The 19,054-nt window shown below is 36.8% G+C and overlaps 2 protein-coding genes across 2 annotated transcripts; both read right to left on the bottom strand.

Moving 5' to 3' along the window:
- Nucleotides 1-307: 307 nt before the first annotated feature.
- On the bottom strand, nt 308-5,656 carry LOC122134101 (vicilin-like seed storage protein At2g18540). The gene is made up of 2 exons (XM_042748730.1): nt 5,159-5,656; nt 308-3,159 (listed from the first exon to the last, which is right to left on the bottom strand). The coding sequence occupies exons 1-2, from the start codon at nt 5,478-5,480 to the stop codon at nt 1,313-1,315; spliced, it is 2,169 nt and encodes a 722-aa protein (XP_042604664.1). The 5' UTR covers nt 5,481-5,656; the 3' UTR covers nt 308-1,312.
- On the bottom strand, nt 5,573-18,809 carry LOC109062234 (GTPase IMAP family member 8-like). Its single transcript, XM_042749512.1, has 6 exons — nt 18,751-18,809; nt 16,061-16,750; nt 9,102-9,779; nt 6,588-7,220; nt 5,653-6,427; nt 5,573-5,588 (listed from the first exon to the last, which is right to left on the bottom strand). Exons 1-6 carry the CDS (start codon nt 18,764-18,766, stop codon nt 5,573-5,575), a joined length of 2,808 nt encoding a protein of 935 aa, XP_042605446.1. The 5' UTR covers nt 18,767-18,809.
- Nucleotides 18,810-19,054: the final 245 nt, after the last annotated feature.

The following is a 19,054-nucleotide window of genomic DNA, read 5'->3' as shown; positions in this document are numbered from 1 at the left end:
TAGCAGTAGTCTTGTACATACAAGTTTATCTATAGGATTTAACAGAGTTTTATTTATGTTACAAATGACTTTCTGCATGCTCAGTACAATTATTCAATATTTTGAAAGCAATTATATAGTCTAAAAAGCAACATTTGTGATTGGCAGTGCTCATGCAGGAGCAGCTTGTTTTGTGATTAACACTTTTAATGGTGAATAATATTTCTTAAAAAAGAAAGATAACTTGAAAATGTGTTTATATTGTTAAATGCTTTATAAAATGCATTTTAGAATCCCAGTTATGAAAAAATAACAGAATCACGTGATCTTTATTAATGGAAAAACTTTTTTATTTTTTGTTAGTTACCAGAAAATAAGTATCATTGTGACCCGTGTTACATTGAGTTGCAATATTCAATCCAACCCCAGACGCCAGATCCTGTCAGAAAATATTATTTTGTCTGATCCCCAAAACCCGTTAACCTGTATTCAAAACGGTCATTAACAATCATGTGTTAAATAGCAGAAAGAAAGCAGGAGTGCTTAGTTGTTTTCTACTGGAGTTTCAGTGCTCAGTCTGACTTCACTGGCTTTTTCATCGCTACTTTGTCTTTCCTTTGTCTGACCAGCAAATCCAACAAAGCAATAGCCATAGAAAATGACTGCTTCACAACATCGTCCTGTGATGTTTAAAACCTTAAAATGGTGACACTCTCTTACTCTTGAAGACAAATATTCTTTGAAACACACAGTCATAATGGTGTATGTCCACTAGCACAGAGCTAGTAGTTTCAATTCATTTCAATATGAATTGTGTGGTGGATTTTGCGATTGACAACGGATGGGAGAATGCATTTAAAGCACATTTAAAGCAATGCTCAACATGTTTAAAAATATGGCTTTAGTGCATAAATGTTGTTGTTTACACACTGGATACTTTGCAGTTGCCATATGTAAATGTTACATATTGTGGTTTGAATGCTTTCATATGATTATATTGGCCATGTACTGAAATAAAAACATTAATAAACACATTTGTTGTTGTTGTTGTTGTTGTTTTTGTCAGCGGCACTGAGCAGAGTATTGATGCTGTAGTGGACAATAAAAGCAAGGAAAATATAAAAGGCAAATAATAAATGACTAAATGGTTAAAATGTTTGAGAACTGATAATGTGATTACAATGAATAATTCAATGAATGGTTATATAATTAAATGAGCATGAATGAATAAATCCCAGATTACGTGAAGACAGATACAGTAGCTCACTTATGCTAGAGAGAAAGACATTAGGTCTCTAGTCATTTGACTTCTCAATAATTTTTCAAACATGTTTCACATGACATGACATGAGCTTTTTTCCCTTCTTAATTTTTCCTCCTCATAGGTTTCGGCTATCTTGTTCTTCAGCTCTTGAACGCTCTGATCAGCTTTCTCTCTGAAATAATTCAGTTCCTCTTCTTGTGCTCTAGTTTCATCATCATGATCATTCTTCATCTTCTCTATTTCCTCTTCATGTGTCTGTTTCATTTCATCACACGCTTTTTCTTTTCTGTCTATTCTTTCTTTCTCCTCTCTTTCTCTTCTCCTGATCTCCTCCTTTTGCTCTTGTTTCAGATCTTCCATCATTTTCTCCCATCTCTTTCTCTTTGCCACTCGTCTCTCTTCATCCTCTTGTTTTCTGTTCTTCCATTCTTCTTTTCTCTCTTGCTCCAGCTTTTCATAATGTCTCTCCATTTTGTCTTTCTTTTCTTCATATTCTCTATATTTCTGTTCTCTCTCTCTTATCCGTTGCTGTTTCTCCTCCTCTCTGTTTTGTCTTTCTTCTTCTCTCTCTCTTTCAAATTTCTTCTCCTTGTTCTCCAGTTCTTCTTGTTTTTCTCTCAGCTGTTCCTTGTGCCTCTCTTTCCTCTTTCTTTCCTCTTCCTTTTGTTCACTCATCTGTCGTTTCTTCTCTTCCTCCCATTCCCTCTGCTGTCGTTTGGTCTCTTCGTCATTTTCAGCCTCTTTTAATTTTCTCTTCCATTCTTCTCTCTCTTTCTCTACTTGTTTCCTCCTTATTCGCTCCTCTGAATCTCTCTTTTTTATTTCCTCTTCCTGTTTCATTCTTAACTCTGACATGATGAGTTGATGATCATATTTCATCTTTTCTTGATCTCGTTTATATTTTTCTTCTCTCGTTTTATCTTCTTCTTCTCTTTCTTTTTGCTGATTCTCATACTGGATTCTCTGATCTTCATTTTCTCTCTTCATCTCCTCTATTCTTTGATCATATTCGTCACTTTGCTGTTTTTTCAGCTCTGATTGTTTCTGATCCTCGATCTCTTGCTTCTCTTGCTCTGATTTGTCTTTCTCCTCAAACTCTCTCCTGAGTGATTCCTCTTGTTCTCTGAACTTCTTTTTCAGTCTCTCTCTTTCCTCATCTGTCCGTCGTTTTTTCTCTTCCAGTCTTTTTCTCATGATTTTGTGTTCCATGTCATATTTGGCTGTGAATTCATTAACTTGAGCCTGATTTTTTCTTTCATTTTCTTTTAGCATTTTCATTCTCTGTTCAAAGGAGACCGCTGCCTCCTCAAACATCTCATTAGTGAAATATCTGCCCTGCTTAGATTTCTTCATTTCTTCTATTATATTTAACAGCTGCTTAACTTGTGCCCGATCTTGTGTTTCTGTATTGTTAAAAGCCAGGAATCTGTTTCCACAATCTCTGATCAGATTGTCGAGTTCATCGTTTTTATATTTCTCTACATATTGTTCTATTGTTTGTTTTTTTAATTTGTCTCCTCTGGTGTAGAGAACAATGCTGAAATCTGCTGCTTCTGGGCCAAAGATCTTCGTTATCATTTCTAAAGTGTCTTTCTCCTCCTTGGTGATTTTTCCCATATTAAACACAGTGATGAACACATGAGGTCCAGGTGCTGTCAGTGAAATGCATTTCATTATTTCTTCCTGCACTTGTTCGTTTGTCAGGGAGGGGTCAAAGAGTCCTGGAGTATCAATAACAGCTACTGACCGACCATCAACTTCACCGATGACCTTTGTACAAGCAGTGGTCACTAAACATGAACTGTCCTTACTGTAAAACACATTTTTTCCGAGGATAGTATTTCCTGTTGCTGACTTTCCACTTCCTGTCCTCCCGAACAGCAAGATTCTCAAACATTCTGGATCCGTTTCATCACCTGAAAATGACAATAATAGAGTTTACAGATGAACAAAAATGTATTAAATTTGGGACTCTGACCAACAAGTGTTTGACTCAAACCTAATATTTTAACTATTAGTTAACTATTAAATTTTAACAGGTTTTTTTCTGGGTCATTGCTTCCCTATCCATTATACAGGTCTCTTACCCCATTATATCAAACAAAGCTAACTGTCTGCTCTGAATATTCCCTGTGTTTAAATTAGGGATGTCACGAGGCAATCTCAAGGATCCGGATTGGGTCCGATCAAGCGTTTTTTTTAACTGATCTGTATCGTCTCTTCTAAGCCTGATCCTTATCCAATCCTGTGTCATGCAGTAGGTGGCGATATGTGCCTTTAAGTGGGTTTCTAAACCGCTGATTATGCTCTTGGGTATTCTCCAAAATGATGAAAGACGTAATTTCTCGGAGAAGAATTGTTGAATAAATATTAGTTTTCTTTGTGTACAAAAATCTCTAGACCTGGGAACATTTCAGTTGTGATGCTGTCTATGTAGGGTCAGAAAGCTCTCAGATTTCATCAAAATATCTTAATTTGACTTCCAAAGATGAACGAAGGTCTTATGGGTTTGGAACGAATAAGAATTTTCATTTTTGGGTGAACTATCCCTTTAAAAGGAGGAGACTCTCAAATGTGCATGTTCAGCCGCTATTAAAACCAAAAATAAGAAATGTGCGTGAGTAACGCGCTTGAGCTTCTGTGTTCAGTGTATTTGTAACGATCTCTCTTTCATTTATCATTTACTTTTATCTGCCGTTAGATTATCTGAGACATCGTTGTCATAATGCATTGCTATTGGTTGCATTTTGCCTTGGATTTGATTGATTGGCATTCTGACACCGCTAGCTTCATGATTCATGTTGTAATTATTCTGCTTATTGTACAAATAAAATACAAGAAGTTTATATCAGCAGTCCCATATTCATAATTGTGACAACAGTTTGTTTACATGTTTGCATCTACAAAACAGTGGTGTTCCGTCCACATAAGCTGTGAATGCTCTGCATACCAAGGCTGAGAGAATGAGTCCACGGCCTAATTAATATAAATCTGATTATAAGTTGATCCCTTGTCATCTGAGATGTGACATAAAGCTTAATAAAGTGTTGGGAATAAGTATGTAAAATTATTTATTTGAAAACAACGGCAATTTTCTGTAAATCTTCATCAGTTTCAGAAGTTTCCGGCCGAGCTTTGGCGCCTCCGCTCTATTGCTGTGACTCGTCAGGATTGTTGTGTGTTCTCAGTGTTTTGCCGGTACGCGGCTGATTTCATGCTCGACGTAAGCTGCCCCCCCCCCCCCCCCCCCCCAAAACCTAATGCACAGATTTAATATACCAAGATGCATTTGATTACGTTCGGAAGTGTTTATGTTCACATAAGGCATTACTGACTGTGTTTACGTGAAAACTCACAATGCGGACATTTGGACATATTTCTGTGTGTATTTGTCAATTTAAGCACACACACCTGAATCCCAAAGCAACCTGTACTTGTCCGTGTTTCCCTTCATCTCTGATCTTGTGCACATAAAACCGCCTGAGGAATGGTGTCTCTTTCGCAAAACAATACGCTTTTAACTTCAGTATCACATTTCATGATTTGACTGATATGGATTTTATATTGAAGGGTGACAGCGCACCAACTCAAAGGGACAGAATGGAATGTGGCATTGCGTTTTCATAATTGGTGGAAGCCGAATTCAAAAATGAAACTAAAATTCTGTTAATCGCACAGTCACAAAATCATTAAGGGGGCCCCACTGTAACTAAACTAATCTAAATCCTAAAATGCTGCTAGTCATAATTAATTAATATAAACTAGTGATACATTTCCTCAACAATATAGCAACCACATAAACTGCTGAGCAGCAAAGTATAGTAAAATAAAGGTATAGTTTATTCCCTTTTTTTTTTTATTTTTTTATTTTTTTGCAAATTAATTAAAAAAATAGCTGGTTATTGTTTGACTCACTGTTTGGGTGCTGGGCATCAGGAGTTCCTGTATGAAGTTCATTAAATATATGTGTTTCTTTCTCTTCTTCTTCTTCTTCTTCTTCTTCTCTTTGTCTTTCCTGTTGTTTCTGTTTCTCCCATTCCTCTCGTTCTCTCTTCAGCTCCTCTCGTATCTTTCTCTCTTGGTCCTCTATGTCTTTAATGTCTCTTTTATACTGTTCTGCTATATATTCTTCTTCTATTCTCTTTCTCTCTGTATCACGATTCTGTCTTTCTTCCTTCATCATCATCTTCGTTCTCTCCATCTCTTGTTTAAGTCTCTGATTATATTCATCCCACATTGCCTGTTCTTTCTTCCTTCTTTTCTCCTCCTCTTCTTCTCTTCTTTGTCTTTCCTGTTGTTTCTGTTTCTCCCATTCCTCTCGTTCTCTCTTCAGCTCCTCTCGTATCTTTCTCTCTTGTTCCTCTATGTCTTTAATGTCTCTTTTATATCGATCTTCTCTCTCTTTACACTCCTCTTCTCTTCTCTTTTTCTCTTTCTCATGATCTTCTTCCATCTTTTTCTTCAACTTCTTTTTCTCTTCTTTATGTTTCTTTATCAGTTCTTCTTTTTCTCTGTTCAATTGATCTGCTTTCTCTGTCAGTATATTCTTTTGTTTTTCTTGTATTTCTCTTTCCATCTCTCTGAACATCTTACATGAGTAGTAACTCCCTCCATTTGCTTTCACCATTTCGTCTATCTTCTGCAGTAGATCAGTCACCTGTGTTCGGTCTTTGGTCTCATTATTAAACACATGGAATCTGTTTCCACACTCAGCAATGAGGTTTTTAAGAGCAGATCCAGTGTTTGCCAAGAAATGTTCAATGGTTTTGTTCTTCAGTTTGTCTCCATTGGTAAACAGCACTATGGTGTACGTTAATGAGTTTTCACCAAACGTCTCTCGGATGATCTTCACTGATTTCTCTTCCTCTTGAGTAAATCGTCCCAGTGGAATCAGTAAGAGAAACACATGTGGTCCAGGCAGGATCATGGAGATGCAGTTTCTGATTTCTCTCTGGATTTCATCATTACTGAGTTCAGTATCAAACAGTCCTGGAGTGTCGATCACAGTAATTTGTCTTCTGTTGATTTCATGTGTCTCTTTCTGACACACTTTAGTAACAGACTTTCCAGAAAAGTCTGATATATATGCTTCTGTTCCTAAGATGGTGTTTCCAGTTGAACTCTTCCCAACTCCAGTTTTTCCCAGCAGCACAATCCTCAGTTCATCTTCTCTGTTTCTTGGATCTAAAGATAGATCAAAGAAAATAACTTCAAGTAAAGACTGCAAATTGTATATAATTTATACTGAAGCATCATTTGTTTTGAATTCTGCATATAAGCTTATTGTTTTTTACTTTAACAATCATGAAAAGTGTTTAATTCTTTTATATTTTCTCATCATTACCTTGTGTCTGAAACCACGTCTCTAAAGAATGGATTCTCCTCTTCATTTCTTCAAATTTCTGCAGTTTTTCCATCTGTGCATCCAACAATGTCTCTGTTGAGAAGCAATCGCCACTATTTTCTGCAACCATCTCCTCTAGTTTCTCCACCAGCTCAGACCCTTGTGTGTTTGGTCCAACGAAATGTCGTCGTCCTCCAAAACTCTCAATGACAGGCTGAGTTTCTTCATTTAGTTCTGCTGTCTGATGCTCTGAATTCTGCTTTATGAGGATCATGATGTGCTTGTTAATTCTTGAGCTGAATATCCTCTGGATCCTCTCAGTTTCTGCTTTGTCTTCATTATTAATTGGACCATCAGGAAGGATGAGGAGGAAAGCGTGAACTCCAGGATGACAGAGAGACACACAGCGGTGAGTCTGACGCATCACTTCCTCCTCTGAGAGCTGAGTGTTGAACAGAGCTGGAAGCTCCACCAGACTGATCAGAAGTCCATCAAGCTCCACGTCTCTCCTCACACACTCTGAGCTGAGCTCTGATCTTCCCTCGCTCTGCTTCAGGATCAGGTTTGATATGAAGGATTTTAATTCACTGTTACTCCCACACACAACCAGATTCAGCTTCACACCCTCTGGAACTGTGTCAAATGAATAAACTAGTTTAACAGTTTGATTTGAATATAGATTAATGCTGCATTCACAATGTTTTTGTGTGATTTTATGTGATTTTAGCAATCTCTCTTGCATTATGTGCCAATAGTGACCTTTCAAAACTGGGGAAACAGCACTTTCAAGTTTTTTGCTCTAAAGTTTGCATGCCTGTAACTCAAGAAGTATTACATGTAAATATATCTCATTGCCCTTTTAGATATTGGGTCCTAACAAACTTTCCTTTGGGCATCTTAATTTTTAAGGCTCTATATGGTTCGGTTCCAGAGACATTGGAATTTCAGTATGGTTCCAGGAGAAAATCGTTAAAATGTGCAAATTTTCAGTGATCAAAAACCAAATGTAGGTCACTTTGCAAAAATTATACTTATTTTCTTTTAAAGAGGAATGTTTAAAGAACAAATAACGTTGGAACTAGAGTTGTAGCTTGTTTCCTTCTGTCTAAACATAACTGTCTGAGTGTCATATTTTTCCAAAGTTTGTGTGCCTGTAACTCAAGAAGCATTATAGTTATCTTTATGTGATTTTAAATTCTGGTTCTGAAACTTTTCTTTTGGAATCATAATTTTTAAAGGGTTACTCCACCCCAAAATGAACATTTTGTCATTAATCACTTAATTACATGTTGTTCCAAACCCATAAAAGCTTAGTTGGTCTTCGGAACACAAATTAAGATATTTTTTCTGCATACTGACAGCTCTCTGACCCTCCCATAGACAGCAATGTAATGAACACCATCAACGTCCAGAAACATAGCAAGGGGATTGTTAAAATAATCCATGTGACATTAGGGGTTCAACCATAATTTTATGAAGCTATGAGAATGCTGTTTGTATGCAAATAAAAATTCATTGTATGCAATTCATCTCCACCCCACCACCCTAGCGCCATTTTGGAGAGTATCCACTAACTGCACCACATGAGACATTGTTTTCATGCAATCAAAGCATAAATAAACGTAGAAAATGTATCTGTGTGATATGAATAGAATACGAAGGATTCTCAACAGTTTTTAAGAACTTGATGTTTCCCCATTTCAACTTGCGTGCCTGAGAGGCATTTCAAAGATGGCCACTGAGTGAAATGACATGTCTTAAATCTTTAATACTTCTTGAGTTATAGGCATGCAAATTTTAGAAAAAAAATCTTTAAGAATACTCTGAACAAAGAATACTACTTTGTATTAATACATAACATAATTAATACAACACATAATGTAATATACATAACATTATGCTGCTGCCATCTTTCTGAAGTCATTTTTAACCCTCTGCAATAAGGCCTATGAATCTCGGGTGAAAATTGGCATTTTGAACAACCCCAAAAATATTGGATTACTGGATTACTCAGTAAATATTCATCCATGACATTTAATATTTTGCTTTCATCACTATTCGTGTCTAACTTTTTTCAGAAAAAAATATTAGCAACGACATGAAATGACTCTTCTTTGATATTAACGCGGGTCCTAATTCATGTCTGCCTGATCATGACACTTACTTTTAAAAAGTTAGATATCTTAGATTGTTTTTCTCTTTTGTATTTTCTCTGCCATCTCTCTCTCTTTCTATAGTCATTCTGCTAATGTTAATTTTTTGCACTGAGCTCTCTCTCCTCCATCATGAGTGTATTCGCCCCTTACTGCTGATTGGTTGCAAGTGTTTTTTTTTTTTTTTTTGCTCGTTCCAATCCACTTTTCAACAGAATTTTTCAAAAATTGCTTACTGCAATTATGGCTATCCCAGTGTAAGATGTATTGTACTGTACTATAAATAAGCTGAAATAACCATTGAGTTTATAAATGTATTCTCACAAAGATTCTTAATCCAGAAAAAAATGAATCCACTCACCCAGTGTCTTAATCTTCTGCTGTAACTCTTTGATTTCATTGTCTCTCACACTCAGTTTCTCCTCTAGCTCTTCTCTGACTCTCTTCTCTGGAGCTCTCATGTACATCTGAAGAGAATAGGGTTCAGTGTTCATGTTCTCTATACAATCAAACAGGGCTGAGATCTGTTCTGAGCTTCTCTGGTCCTTTAACCCCATCACACTGTGCCAACTCCCATAGAGACTCACAATCTTCTGAGATTCTGTAGATTCTACAAAATCTGTGATTTTTTTGTCAACACTGAGTTCAGTAGTGAAAAGCACCATGAAATGCTCTTTAGAGTTAAATATTCTTTTAATCTTCTCCATTTCTGCATTGTCTTCCTTAGTAAGTGGACTGACAGGAGTAACAATGATGAAAACATGAACTCCAGGATCACAGAGAGACACACAGTTGCGAGTCTGACGCATCACTTCCTCCTCTGAGAGCCGAGAGAGAGCTGGAAGCTCTATTACACTGATCTGCCGTCCATGTGTCTTCTCCTCTTTCTTCACACACACATTGCTCTTCTCTTTCTGCGGTAAAAGTTTATTCTTTTGTTTATTGACTGTCCCTCGAAAGACTTTAGACACTGAAGACTTGAGTGTTGCATTATTTCCACACATCACAAAGTTCAGCTTCGCTTTTCCAGTAGTCGTCACTGAAAACAATATTTAGAGACAGTATACATCAGTGTTGGTATCAAATGTACACTTCCTTAAATTATATATATATATATATATATAAGGGATGAGAAGATTCCCCGATTCACTCAGTGCATCACACAAACAGTTAACGATGTGATGCATCGCTTCAAAAAATGTGCATTGGCTACAAGTTGTCATTTATATTGCGATGCATCGTTTCTAACATATTTGCATTGGTAAAAAACGATTTATTTATATATAATTGCTAATGGATGCATTATACTTTTATTATTTAGAAAGTGACCAATAAACTGTGACCAATATTTCAAATGTAGATTTATTTCTCCTCTTTAAGCTGTGCTCTAAACGCTCATCACCACTGCTGCGTGAATATGACGAATCACAACACCACGGTAAGCTGAGGAAAAACAGGGAAGTCCAAAACCTGACTTGAAATAACCTGAAGCAATTTATAATGTAATAACTGCACATAATGTAAAAACTGCACATAATGTAATAAGTATTACATTATTTTTATAATAAAATGTTCATAATGTAATAATATTCTCAAAACATAATAAAATCTTGAGCTCAAAATGAAATAGCAATTATTACATTACAATAAATGAATTACATTATAAACTCACCAAAAATATTTTCATGTTGCCATAATTGCTACCTGGTCTCATGGCAAAAAACATATTTTCGTGAGATGCCCAGTAAGTACATATCACTGCAGTTTCCAAAAGAAATGAACACTAGAGGCAGTAAAACTAAGACACCTTTTATTCTTTTTCACACAAATTTACAGAGTTTTGATTAATAAACATTCATTTTCACACAATTACTTGAAGAATATTATGTTATGACTTCAAAAACTATTTTAATATGCTGGGAGATTTGAAAACTGATGCTTTTGAATGTTAGCATCACACATATCTAGCTTCATATATATGGGTTTTCATCAACGGTAGGTTTGTTCGGAAGCTCACGAAGTACGGAGACATACTTGAGAGGTGAGGAGCTCTGGTTTGAATCTTGTGTTACCGCAGTTCGAAAAAACAGTTCAAATCTACATATAAGGAAGTTCAAATGGTGCAGTTTTTATATCAGTTTTGTCACCCAAAAATGAAAATGAGCTTGTGTTTTACTCTCCATCGAGTCATCCTAGGTGTATATGATTTTCTTCTATCAGACGAATCCAGTCAGAGATATATTAAAAATTGTCCTGCCTATTTCAAGCTCTATCATTGCAGTCAGCGGGTGTTGCAGTTGAACAGTCCACAAGTCCTCAAATAAAGTGTGCACATTCAAAATAAAACGTGCCGCACACAGCTCCAAAGACCTTCTGTAGTGAATGCATGCATTTTTGTAAGAAAAATATCCATATTTAAAACGTAATAAACACTTTTCTCTCACTTCTGTTATTTGTCATACAGTCATACCAGCAGATGTCGTAGTACATCGGTGTTGCGTGATTAGTGACGAATGCGGAGAGAGAACAAATCAAAACACTGGTCATGAATTAGAAGTACAAACCAAAGATTTGCAAAGAAAAATGTTGGAGGATTTCAATATAAACCAAGAGAAGACTGGTTTTCCTTCGCTAAAGTAAGGAAACTTTGCTTCCTTTCCTTCTATAAATAAATTCGTGACACTAGCATATCTCAGAGACACGCACGCTGCGCATACGTGCTGTGTTATCCGCCGGAACGGCTTCCCTGTATGACAGATACCGGAAGTGTGAGAAAAGTGTTTATTACATTTTTATTAGGCCTTTATTCACCCCCCGGAGTTGTGTGTGGCATGTTTTATTTTGAATGTGTGCACTTTATCTGACGACTTGTAGACTGCTTAACTGCAACACCTGCTGACTGCAATGATAGAGCTTGAAATAGCCAGGACAATTTTAAATATAACTCCGACTGGATTCATCTGAAAGAAGAAAGTCATATACATCTAGGATGACTCGAGTAAAACACAGTCTAATTTTCATTTTTGGGTGAACTAACCCTTTCACACTATTGGGAAGGTTTAGAGTAGGGTTTGGTGTAGGGCAAATTTCCAACATGATAGACCATTAAAGCTAAATGCGTTTCCATCTCCCATTATTTGCATTAAGCCTTTTTTCCACAAGTCAAAAACCACCTCAAGCGAGCATAAAAACTTTTTTGTGAATTAAGGTATTTCTTTCCGAAATTTGTCATTTCCATCACTCGTTTCTGATGCGATACTTCAAAATGCACATAAAAGAGGGTGATGGAAACATAGCTAGTGAGTAGGCTTGACCTAGGCCTATGTTAAATTTGCTTTATGGAACCAAATCATTTGACAGTGAGTCAGACTAACTGAAATAAGCCTGGTTTATTTGGTTTACTTGTTTTATAGTACATGGACATAGTCCCTCCAGCATGTCCTTGGTCTTACCCAGACCTCCTCCCGGTGGGATGTGCCTGGAACACCTCCCCAGGAAGGCGTCCAGGAGGCATCCGGAACAGATGACCGAGCCACCTCAGCCGGCTCCTCTCGATGTGGAGGAGCAGCGGCTCTACTCTGAGGTCTTCCCGAATGGCCAAACTCCTTACCCTTACCCAGCCTGTATCCAAGATCTTGTCCTTTCTGGCAAGAGTAAGAACGTAGATTGACCGGTAAATCTTTACCATGACAGACAGGTACATCTACCGCATCACTGCAGCTGCACCTATCTGCCTGTCAATCTCCCTCTCAATCTTACCCTCACTCATGAACAAGACCCTAAGATACTTGAACTTCTCCACTTGAGGCAGGAGGAGCTCTCCACCAACCTGAAGGGGACAAGCCACCCTTTGCCAGCTGAGAACCATGGCCTCGGACTTGGAGGTGCTGATTCTCATCCCAGCTGATTCACACTTGGCTGCAAACTGTCCCAGCATACTCTGAAAGTCCTGGCCTGATGAAGCCAGCATGACAACATCATCTACAAAAAGCAGAGATGAAATCATGTGGTCCCCAAACTGGACACCCTCCGGCCCCTGGCTGCACCTAGAAATCCTGTCCATAAAAATAATGAACAGAACCTGTGATAAAGGGCAGCCCTGCCGGAGTCCAACATGTACCGGAACAAGTCTGACTTACTGCTAGCAATGCGAACCAAGCTCCTGCTCCGGTCGCAGCCCTTAACAAAAGCCCCCAAAACACATACCCCCACACCACACCCCACAAAAACCCCCCACAGAAACGCACGAAAGCCACACCCAAAAACACAAAATCCAAATCCACAAAACACACGTGGATTGGTTGGGCAAACTCCCATGAACCCTACAGCACCACTTTGAGGGTATAAAGCTGGTCCAGTGTTCCACGCCTGAATCCAAGGTTCGATTATCGGCTGAATTCTCCATTCCAGTTCCCTGGCATAAACTTTCCTAGGAAGGCTGAGGAGTGTGATCCCCCTTTGGCTGGAACACACCCTCCAGTCCCCCTTCTTGAAAAGAGGGACCACCACCCTGGTCTGCCATTCCAGAGGCAATGTCCCTGACCGCCACGCATTGCTGCAGAGGCGTATCAGCCAAGACAGCCCCACAACATCCAGGGACTTGAGGTACTCAGGACGGATTTCATCCACCTCTAGAGCCTTGCCACCAAGAAGCTTCTTAACTACCTCAGTGACTTCAGTTTGGGTGATGGAGAAGTCCACCTCCGAGCCCTCGGCCTCTGCTTCCTCAATGGATGACATATCGGTGGGATTGAGGAGCTCCTCAAAGTATTCCTTCCACCGTCCAACAATATCCCCAGTTGAGGTCAACACTGTTAACAGTGTTGGCAAGGCACTGCTTCCCCCTCCTGAGGCGCCATACGGTTTGCCAGAATCTCTTCAAGGCCAACAGATAGTCTTTCTCCATGGCCTCCTCCCAGACCCAAGTTTTTGCCTCCACAACCACTCGGGCTGCAGCCAGCTTGGCCTGCAGGTACCCGTCAGCTGCCTCAGGAGTCCCACAAGCCAGCCAGGCCTGGTAGGACTCCTTCTTCAGCTTGACGCATCCCTTACTTCCGGTGTCCGCCAGCGGGTTCAGGGATTGCCGCCTCGACAGACCATCGAGTATGACCGGATGATTTATTCATATCCAAAACTAGACTTTATGGAGAATACCGCACTAGACACTCTCATGCAGTGCATGTTTCATTTATACTCAATAGCTGGAGGGCGTTCTCATGCAGAAAGTCCAAAACGTCCTAGTAGAAGTAATAACTTATTATTATTATTATTATTATTATTATTAATCTAGAAACATCCACCATAAACTCTTTGTATATTGACAATGCCAGAAAATATGAGGTTTTGATGGTATTGATGAACAACTTACATTTATATCTTCAATAAATCTGGTTAAAAATACTTAGCAGGGTAACATTTGTGCAGTATCTTAAACTAAATTTCTTTAATTTTATTTGTAATGAGATATTTATTAGGTAATACCCAAACTGTCCTCCAATTAATATTTCCAATAAACTTGGACTAACAGAAAATAGCACTTGGTTTACTAACAATTTCTTTTTGAAATAATAAATGTATAAACACTATTTATTTATTTATTTTATTTATTTATTATTTTTGCTAGATGAAAAACAAATTCTGCCACAGAAAGTGTCAGCAGAGTGAAGTAAAGAAGCATGTTTAGAGTATGAAATACCTCTACATAAAAACACAATACTAGAAGATATAGCTCAAATTACAGAGGCATATTCTTTTGGGGTTATATGGAAATATGAATAAAAACAAATAAATAAAAAATCATAATTTATTAAATATACCTGAGAATTCAACAACTGTCCAACCAAAAGATCCCCTTCATCAAACCAGGTTTTCATAAATATATGTAAAGAAATATTACAATTATTCCAGATATAATACTGGTGTTGAGAAAAAAATCTGCTTGTAAATTAAATTCCAAGCCAAAAGCACTTGCCTGATTTTCAATTTTGTAATCACACATTAACAAAAATGAATTTGACAAGCTTTTTTTTTTTAGAAACTATTCTGCCTTATTATGTGTTTGTATAAACCAATCCTAAAATTGTCATTAGAAAAATATTATAGAATACAAATTATTGGTTATCATCCAGCAGTGTGTTTGGATTTCTTATCCAATTAAAATACATATGAAAAAATAAAGCCTGTCAGTTAGACAAAAGTTACATTTCTGTCCCCCATTTCTGTGTTTTCCCTGCTGCACACACATCCTTGTGTAAGTTTAACCTGTTGATTTTTATTCATTGTATTCAGCTAACAAGGAAATATTCTGCAATAAGAGTTAGAATAAATGTGAATGGTATCAAAGACTTTTAATTTTTAATTTATTTATTTATTTATTATTATTTACCTTATTGGAATCAAAATTAGGAACTGACAAGGATCCGAATCATAAACATTCAAGCAATGCCCAACCTTACCCATACCCCATATTATTTTACACGGTTACATGGTTTTAGACCTTCACTTACACTTTGTTGCTTTTGTCCTTCTTGAAAACAGCCACACAATCTTATACGTGAATGTACATTTCAAATTTACAATTATAAAAATTATTCCTTAAGTAGCAATACTTGGTAGTAATAACATAGCATCAAACATGATGATTTATTGGACTAATGTCATGTCTTGCTCCAAATCACTATATACCATCAGTCGTGTTTTGAAACAGATTCCATGTTTGCTCTTATCAAAGTGAGACAGAAAATATTTGTTATAATAATCTTTACTGTGATTCAGTCTATGTCAAATAATGTTGTATTGCAAACTGAGTGTTTATTGTCCTCCCACGTTTTGATCAGTCAAAGCGTCTCTATCTGCATGTTATTCAGCTGTAGTGATATCTGATGCATTTGTCCTGGGTCTCACTTGTGAAACAGACATTACAGTACATGAGTGTGAGGGTTAGGGTTAACCCTGCTCCATAATGCTCACATCGTCTCATTTTGGGTAAAAATAGAAAAATAATACTAAAGTACTTTGTAACGCAGTAACTTGAGTAGTTTTTCAGCAAACTACGTTTTTTTTTTTTTTACTCTTTACTTGAGTCATACTCTTTCTATCACTTCTAACACCCCTTCCAACAAATACAAACACACATACATCCATAAATATTCCAACAATATATATATAAAAAAAAAAATATATATAATTTACAACTTCATAACTAAAATGGATTAGTAAAAATTAGTAAATATTAGTTTAAGAAACACAGTAGTGCTCCTCATTTTTCTCCCTGTCATTTCCTGTCTCTTATCATTCAGAAAGACTATGACTTTGACTAACCTCCTCCACCACGTCCTGTTTTTGTGCTCTCAGCAGGATCCTCTTCCTGTTTGTCGTCATCTCTGACTGAACCTCCAGATCTGCTCAGATCTTCATCCACTGATGATCCATCACCTCCATCTTCATACATGTTACAGATGAGAAATTCTTCATGTTCTTTCTTGAGTATCTCCTCTGTCCTTTTCAAAATCTCAGAGCGCCATCCTGAGTTTCTTGAATCAAACTTAAGATGTCCTCCTCCACACTCCTTTATTAAATTATGAATAACATTATTCCATAGCTTTGAGGTGATTTTGGATGCAAATGAGTCTTCATCAGTTGTCACCACTATTGTGTGTTTAATGGCCTGCTTACTGAAGAAGCTCAGCACATAATTCACTCTTTTCATGTCCTCATCTGTGAAGTCATTATACTGCAGTATGAGTGCGATCGAATGAGGTCCTGGAGCAGACAGAGACACACACTCTCTCACTCCCTTTATTATCTGAGGCTGTAAGAGATTTGACTGCAGCAGGTTAGTTTTGATGACTTTGATGTGTCTCTTCTCCACCGTTCCACTGATTATCTCATTGAGATGCTGTGAATAAGACAGAGCTTTACTCTGAAACGCCGTTGTACCCAGTATAATGTTTCCCACTTCATTGTTTTCAGATTCGTTCTTTCCTAGCAGAACAATCCTCAGATCACTTACTGAAAAAGAGCACAAACACACACATGTTGGGTTTATACTGTACAAACTATATATTCTATTCCCTGCACCTAAACACAAACTTCACAGAAAGCTTTCTGCATGTGTACATTAACCAAAAACAACATTTTGTATGATTTATAAATTGTTTTCCTCATGGGGACTGAAAAAAATGTGAAAGGTAAAAGATTTCAGGCTTTTACTATCCTGTGTGTGATCCCAACACATTCTCACTCCCGACTCGTCACATATTGGTGCTTGGTCAGGACCCTTTAGCATCATTTTTTGACATGCAGGGTCCTCCATAGCCTTAAATAAGAAACATTTGGCATAAGGCTTCTTTGGTGGCAATTTTTGAATTTGCGCACAGACTGCACACATGATCTGAGCTTTTACAGTGGACGGAGATGGTGATCGCATCTATTCCTCTCAAAAAAATAAATAGTTTTTGCTCTGAAGACTCAGAATATTCATATTTTTGAAAAAATAAATAAATAAATAAATAAATAAAATAAACAAAATCCGTAATTATGTACCTATATGTACGTATCACTGCAATTTCCAGTTGAAATGAACACTAGAGGCAGTAAAACTCCTTTTCACACAATGTACGATTTATATGTAGCCTACAGTTTCATTCATAAAGGCTAATATTCACACAATTACTTGCAGAATATTATGTTAAAACATTTTTTTAATATCTTGTGCGATTTGACAATTATATACAGCTTCATGTGCTTGCCATTTTGACCATTTGAGTCACTTGAGACACAACAGTTGCTAGAAATTGACAAATACATTTTAAAAATAGATACATTTGTAGGTGCTTTTTTGGGAAAGAAAAAGTTGCTAGGGTAGTCTGAAAAGTTGCTAAATCTAGCAACAAATTAATATGTTGGCAACACTGAACGAAACTGAAATTTAGCAACTTAAAAAAAACGAAACTTAAATATACTGTATAGCAACTTTGATATAGAGAGCGCATTTAGGCCACGCCCACACAACTGACTTTGTATTGCTGGAAGCTGCCTACTAGTCATTTCTGACTTGCATTCTACTTTTGTGTCCTGTAGCGCTTGTTTTTGGGTCGACAGCTTACAAAAACGTAGTTTTTTTTTTTTTTAGCTTGTTTGTACATCTTGTAACATAGCAGGTTTTATTCATTGTTCTGTTTTTGTTAGAAATCAGAAATGAAAAGGAGGCAGTTTCTACAAAGTCAATGGAGAGCGTTGGATTACCCCCCCCCCCCGGGCGTGGTATTCATAATACGCATAAAAATGTATTCTATATGTAAAATACATATTAAAACAAAAACGAATTTAAAAACGTAACGTTAGTCTATAACCGATCTGATGTATATTCATATGTTTTATATGTATAAAAATGTATGTGAGATGTAGACTACATGTCCCACTGTCGGCTAATATTTCATGAATACTTAGATCATTGAGCAAACATTGCAGCACATATTTGATAAATATATATCTGATTCATGAACGTGATGCGATTTCAAAAACCAACGCCTTGAAATCAAACAGTGAAAGGTGAGAACTGTCCTACATCATGTCTGCAGTCAGTGAAAATGTGATTTTACATTATTTTTACTTTTTTGCGCTAGTTTATGATCACTGCTTTCCCTATTCACGTCACTTTCCATGAATAATACAAGATTACAACTAAATATGTCATGGGTTAATTTTTGTAGCTTATTACAGCTTGGTTTAGGCAGCATTTTTGCTCGTAGTGATATAAAATCAATTTGTACACTACCTAATTCATGCCATTTCACCATCTAGCCTATGTATAAAAATGTATGTAAAATATAGCATTTTACGTCAGTTTCTTCCTGGTGTTCATTGCCACTTTTAAACAAATCTGAAAGCGCTGAAAATAATAATAATAATAATTATAATATGATTGAATAAACTAAGTAAACGATTGCCTTCTGCTGGCTAATGTTTCATAAATAGGCTGCACATAGGCTATCTTATTTGATTCTTACCTGAACCTGACGCCATTTCAACAGCAACGGCTTGAAATCAAAATCGAAAGAAAAACGCTAAATAAACATAAACTTTTACAATCCTACATATCCACAATAAACAAAGACAAATAACTTATATAGGGATAAAAAATAGAACTTTATTTAAATATATATTTTTACAATTGTAGCTCTCGACAGTTACCTATGGCTATTACTTTATTTAATACAGTTGTGTAATTGATTTTATAGTCTCAAGCGTTCAGAAATCATGCAAAAGAAAATTAAGCAGTTAATTACTATGATAAAACCATGGTTTATTTTT

The sequence above is a fragment of the Cyprinus carpio genome, chromosome B22, assembly GCF_018340385.1.
Source record: "Cyprinus carpio isolate SPL01 chromosome B22, ASM1834038v1, whole genome shotgun sequence".
NCBI classification, from domain to species: domain Eukaryota; kingdom Metazoa; phylum Chordata; class Actinopteri; order Cypriniformes; family Cyprinidae; genus Cyprinus; species Cyprinus carpio.
The sequence above is the reverse complement of the archived record's forward strand: the minus strand, read 5'-3'. Positions and strand labels throughout refer to the sequence as shown.

Excerpts from the sequence above, each read along its gene's own strand:
- LOC109062234 (XM_042749512.1), bottom strand. Across the intron at positions 9,780-16,060 it reads AACAGGACGTGGTGGAGGAG|TGACGACTACTGGAAAAGCG; the intron begins GTTAGTCAAAGT and ends TATTGTTTTCAG. Across the intron at positions 7,221-9,101 it reads GCAGAAGATTAAGACACTGG|TTCCAGAGGGTGTGAAGCTG; the intron begins GTGAGTGGATTC and ends CATTTGACACAG.
- LOC122134101 (XM_042748730.1), bottom strand. The coding sequence starts at position 5,480 with ATGTGGGATGAATATAATCAGAGACTTAAACAAGAGATGGAGAGAACG. Across the intron at positions 3,160-5,158 it reads TGATGCCCAGCACCCAAACA|GTGATGAAACGGATCCAGAA; the intron begins GTGAGTCAAACA and ends TGTCATTTTCAG.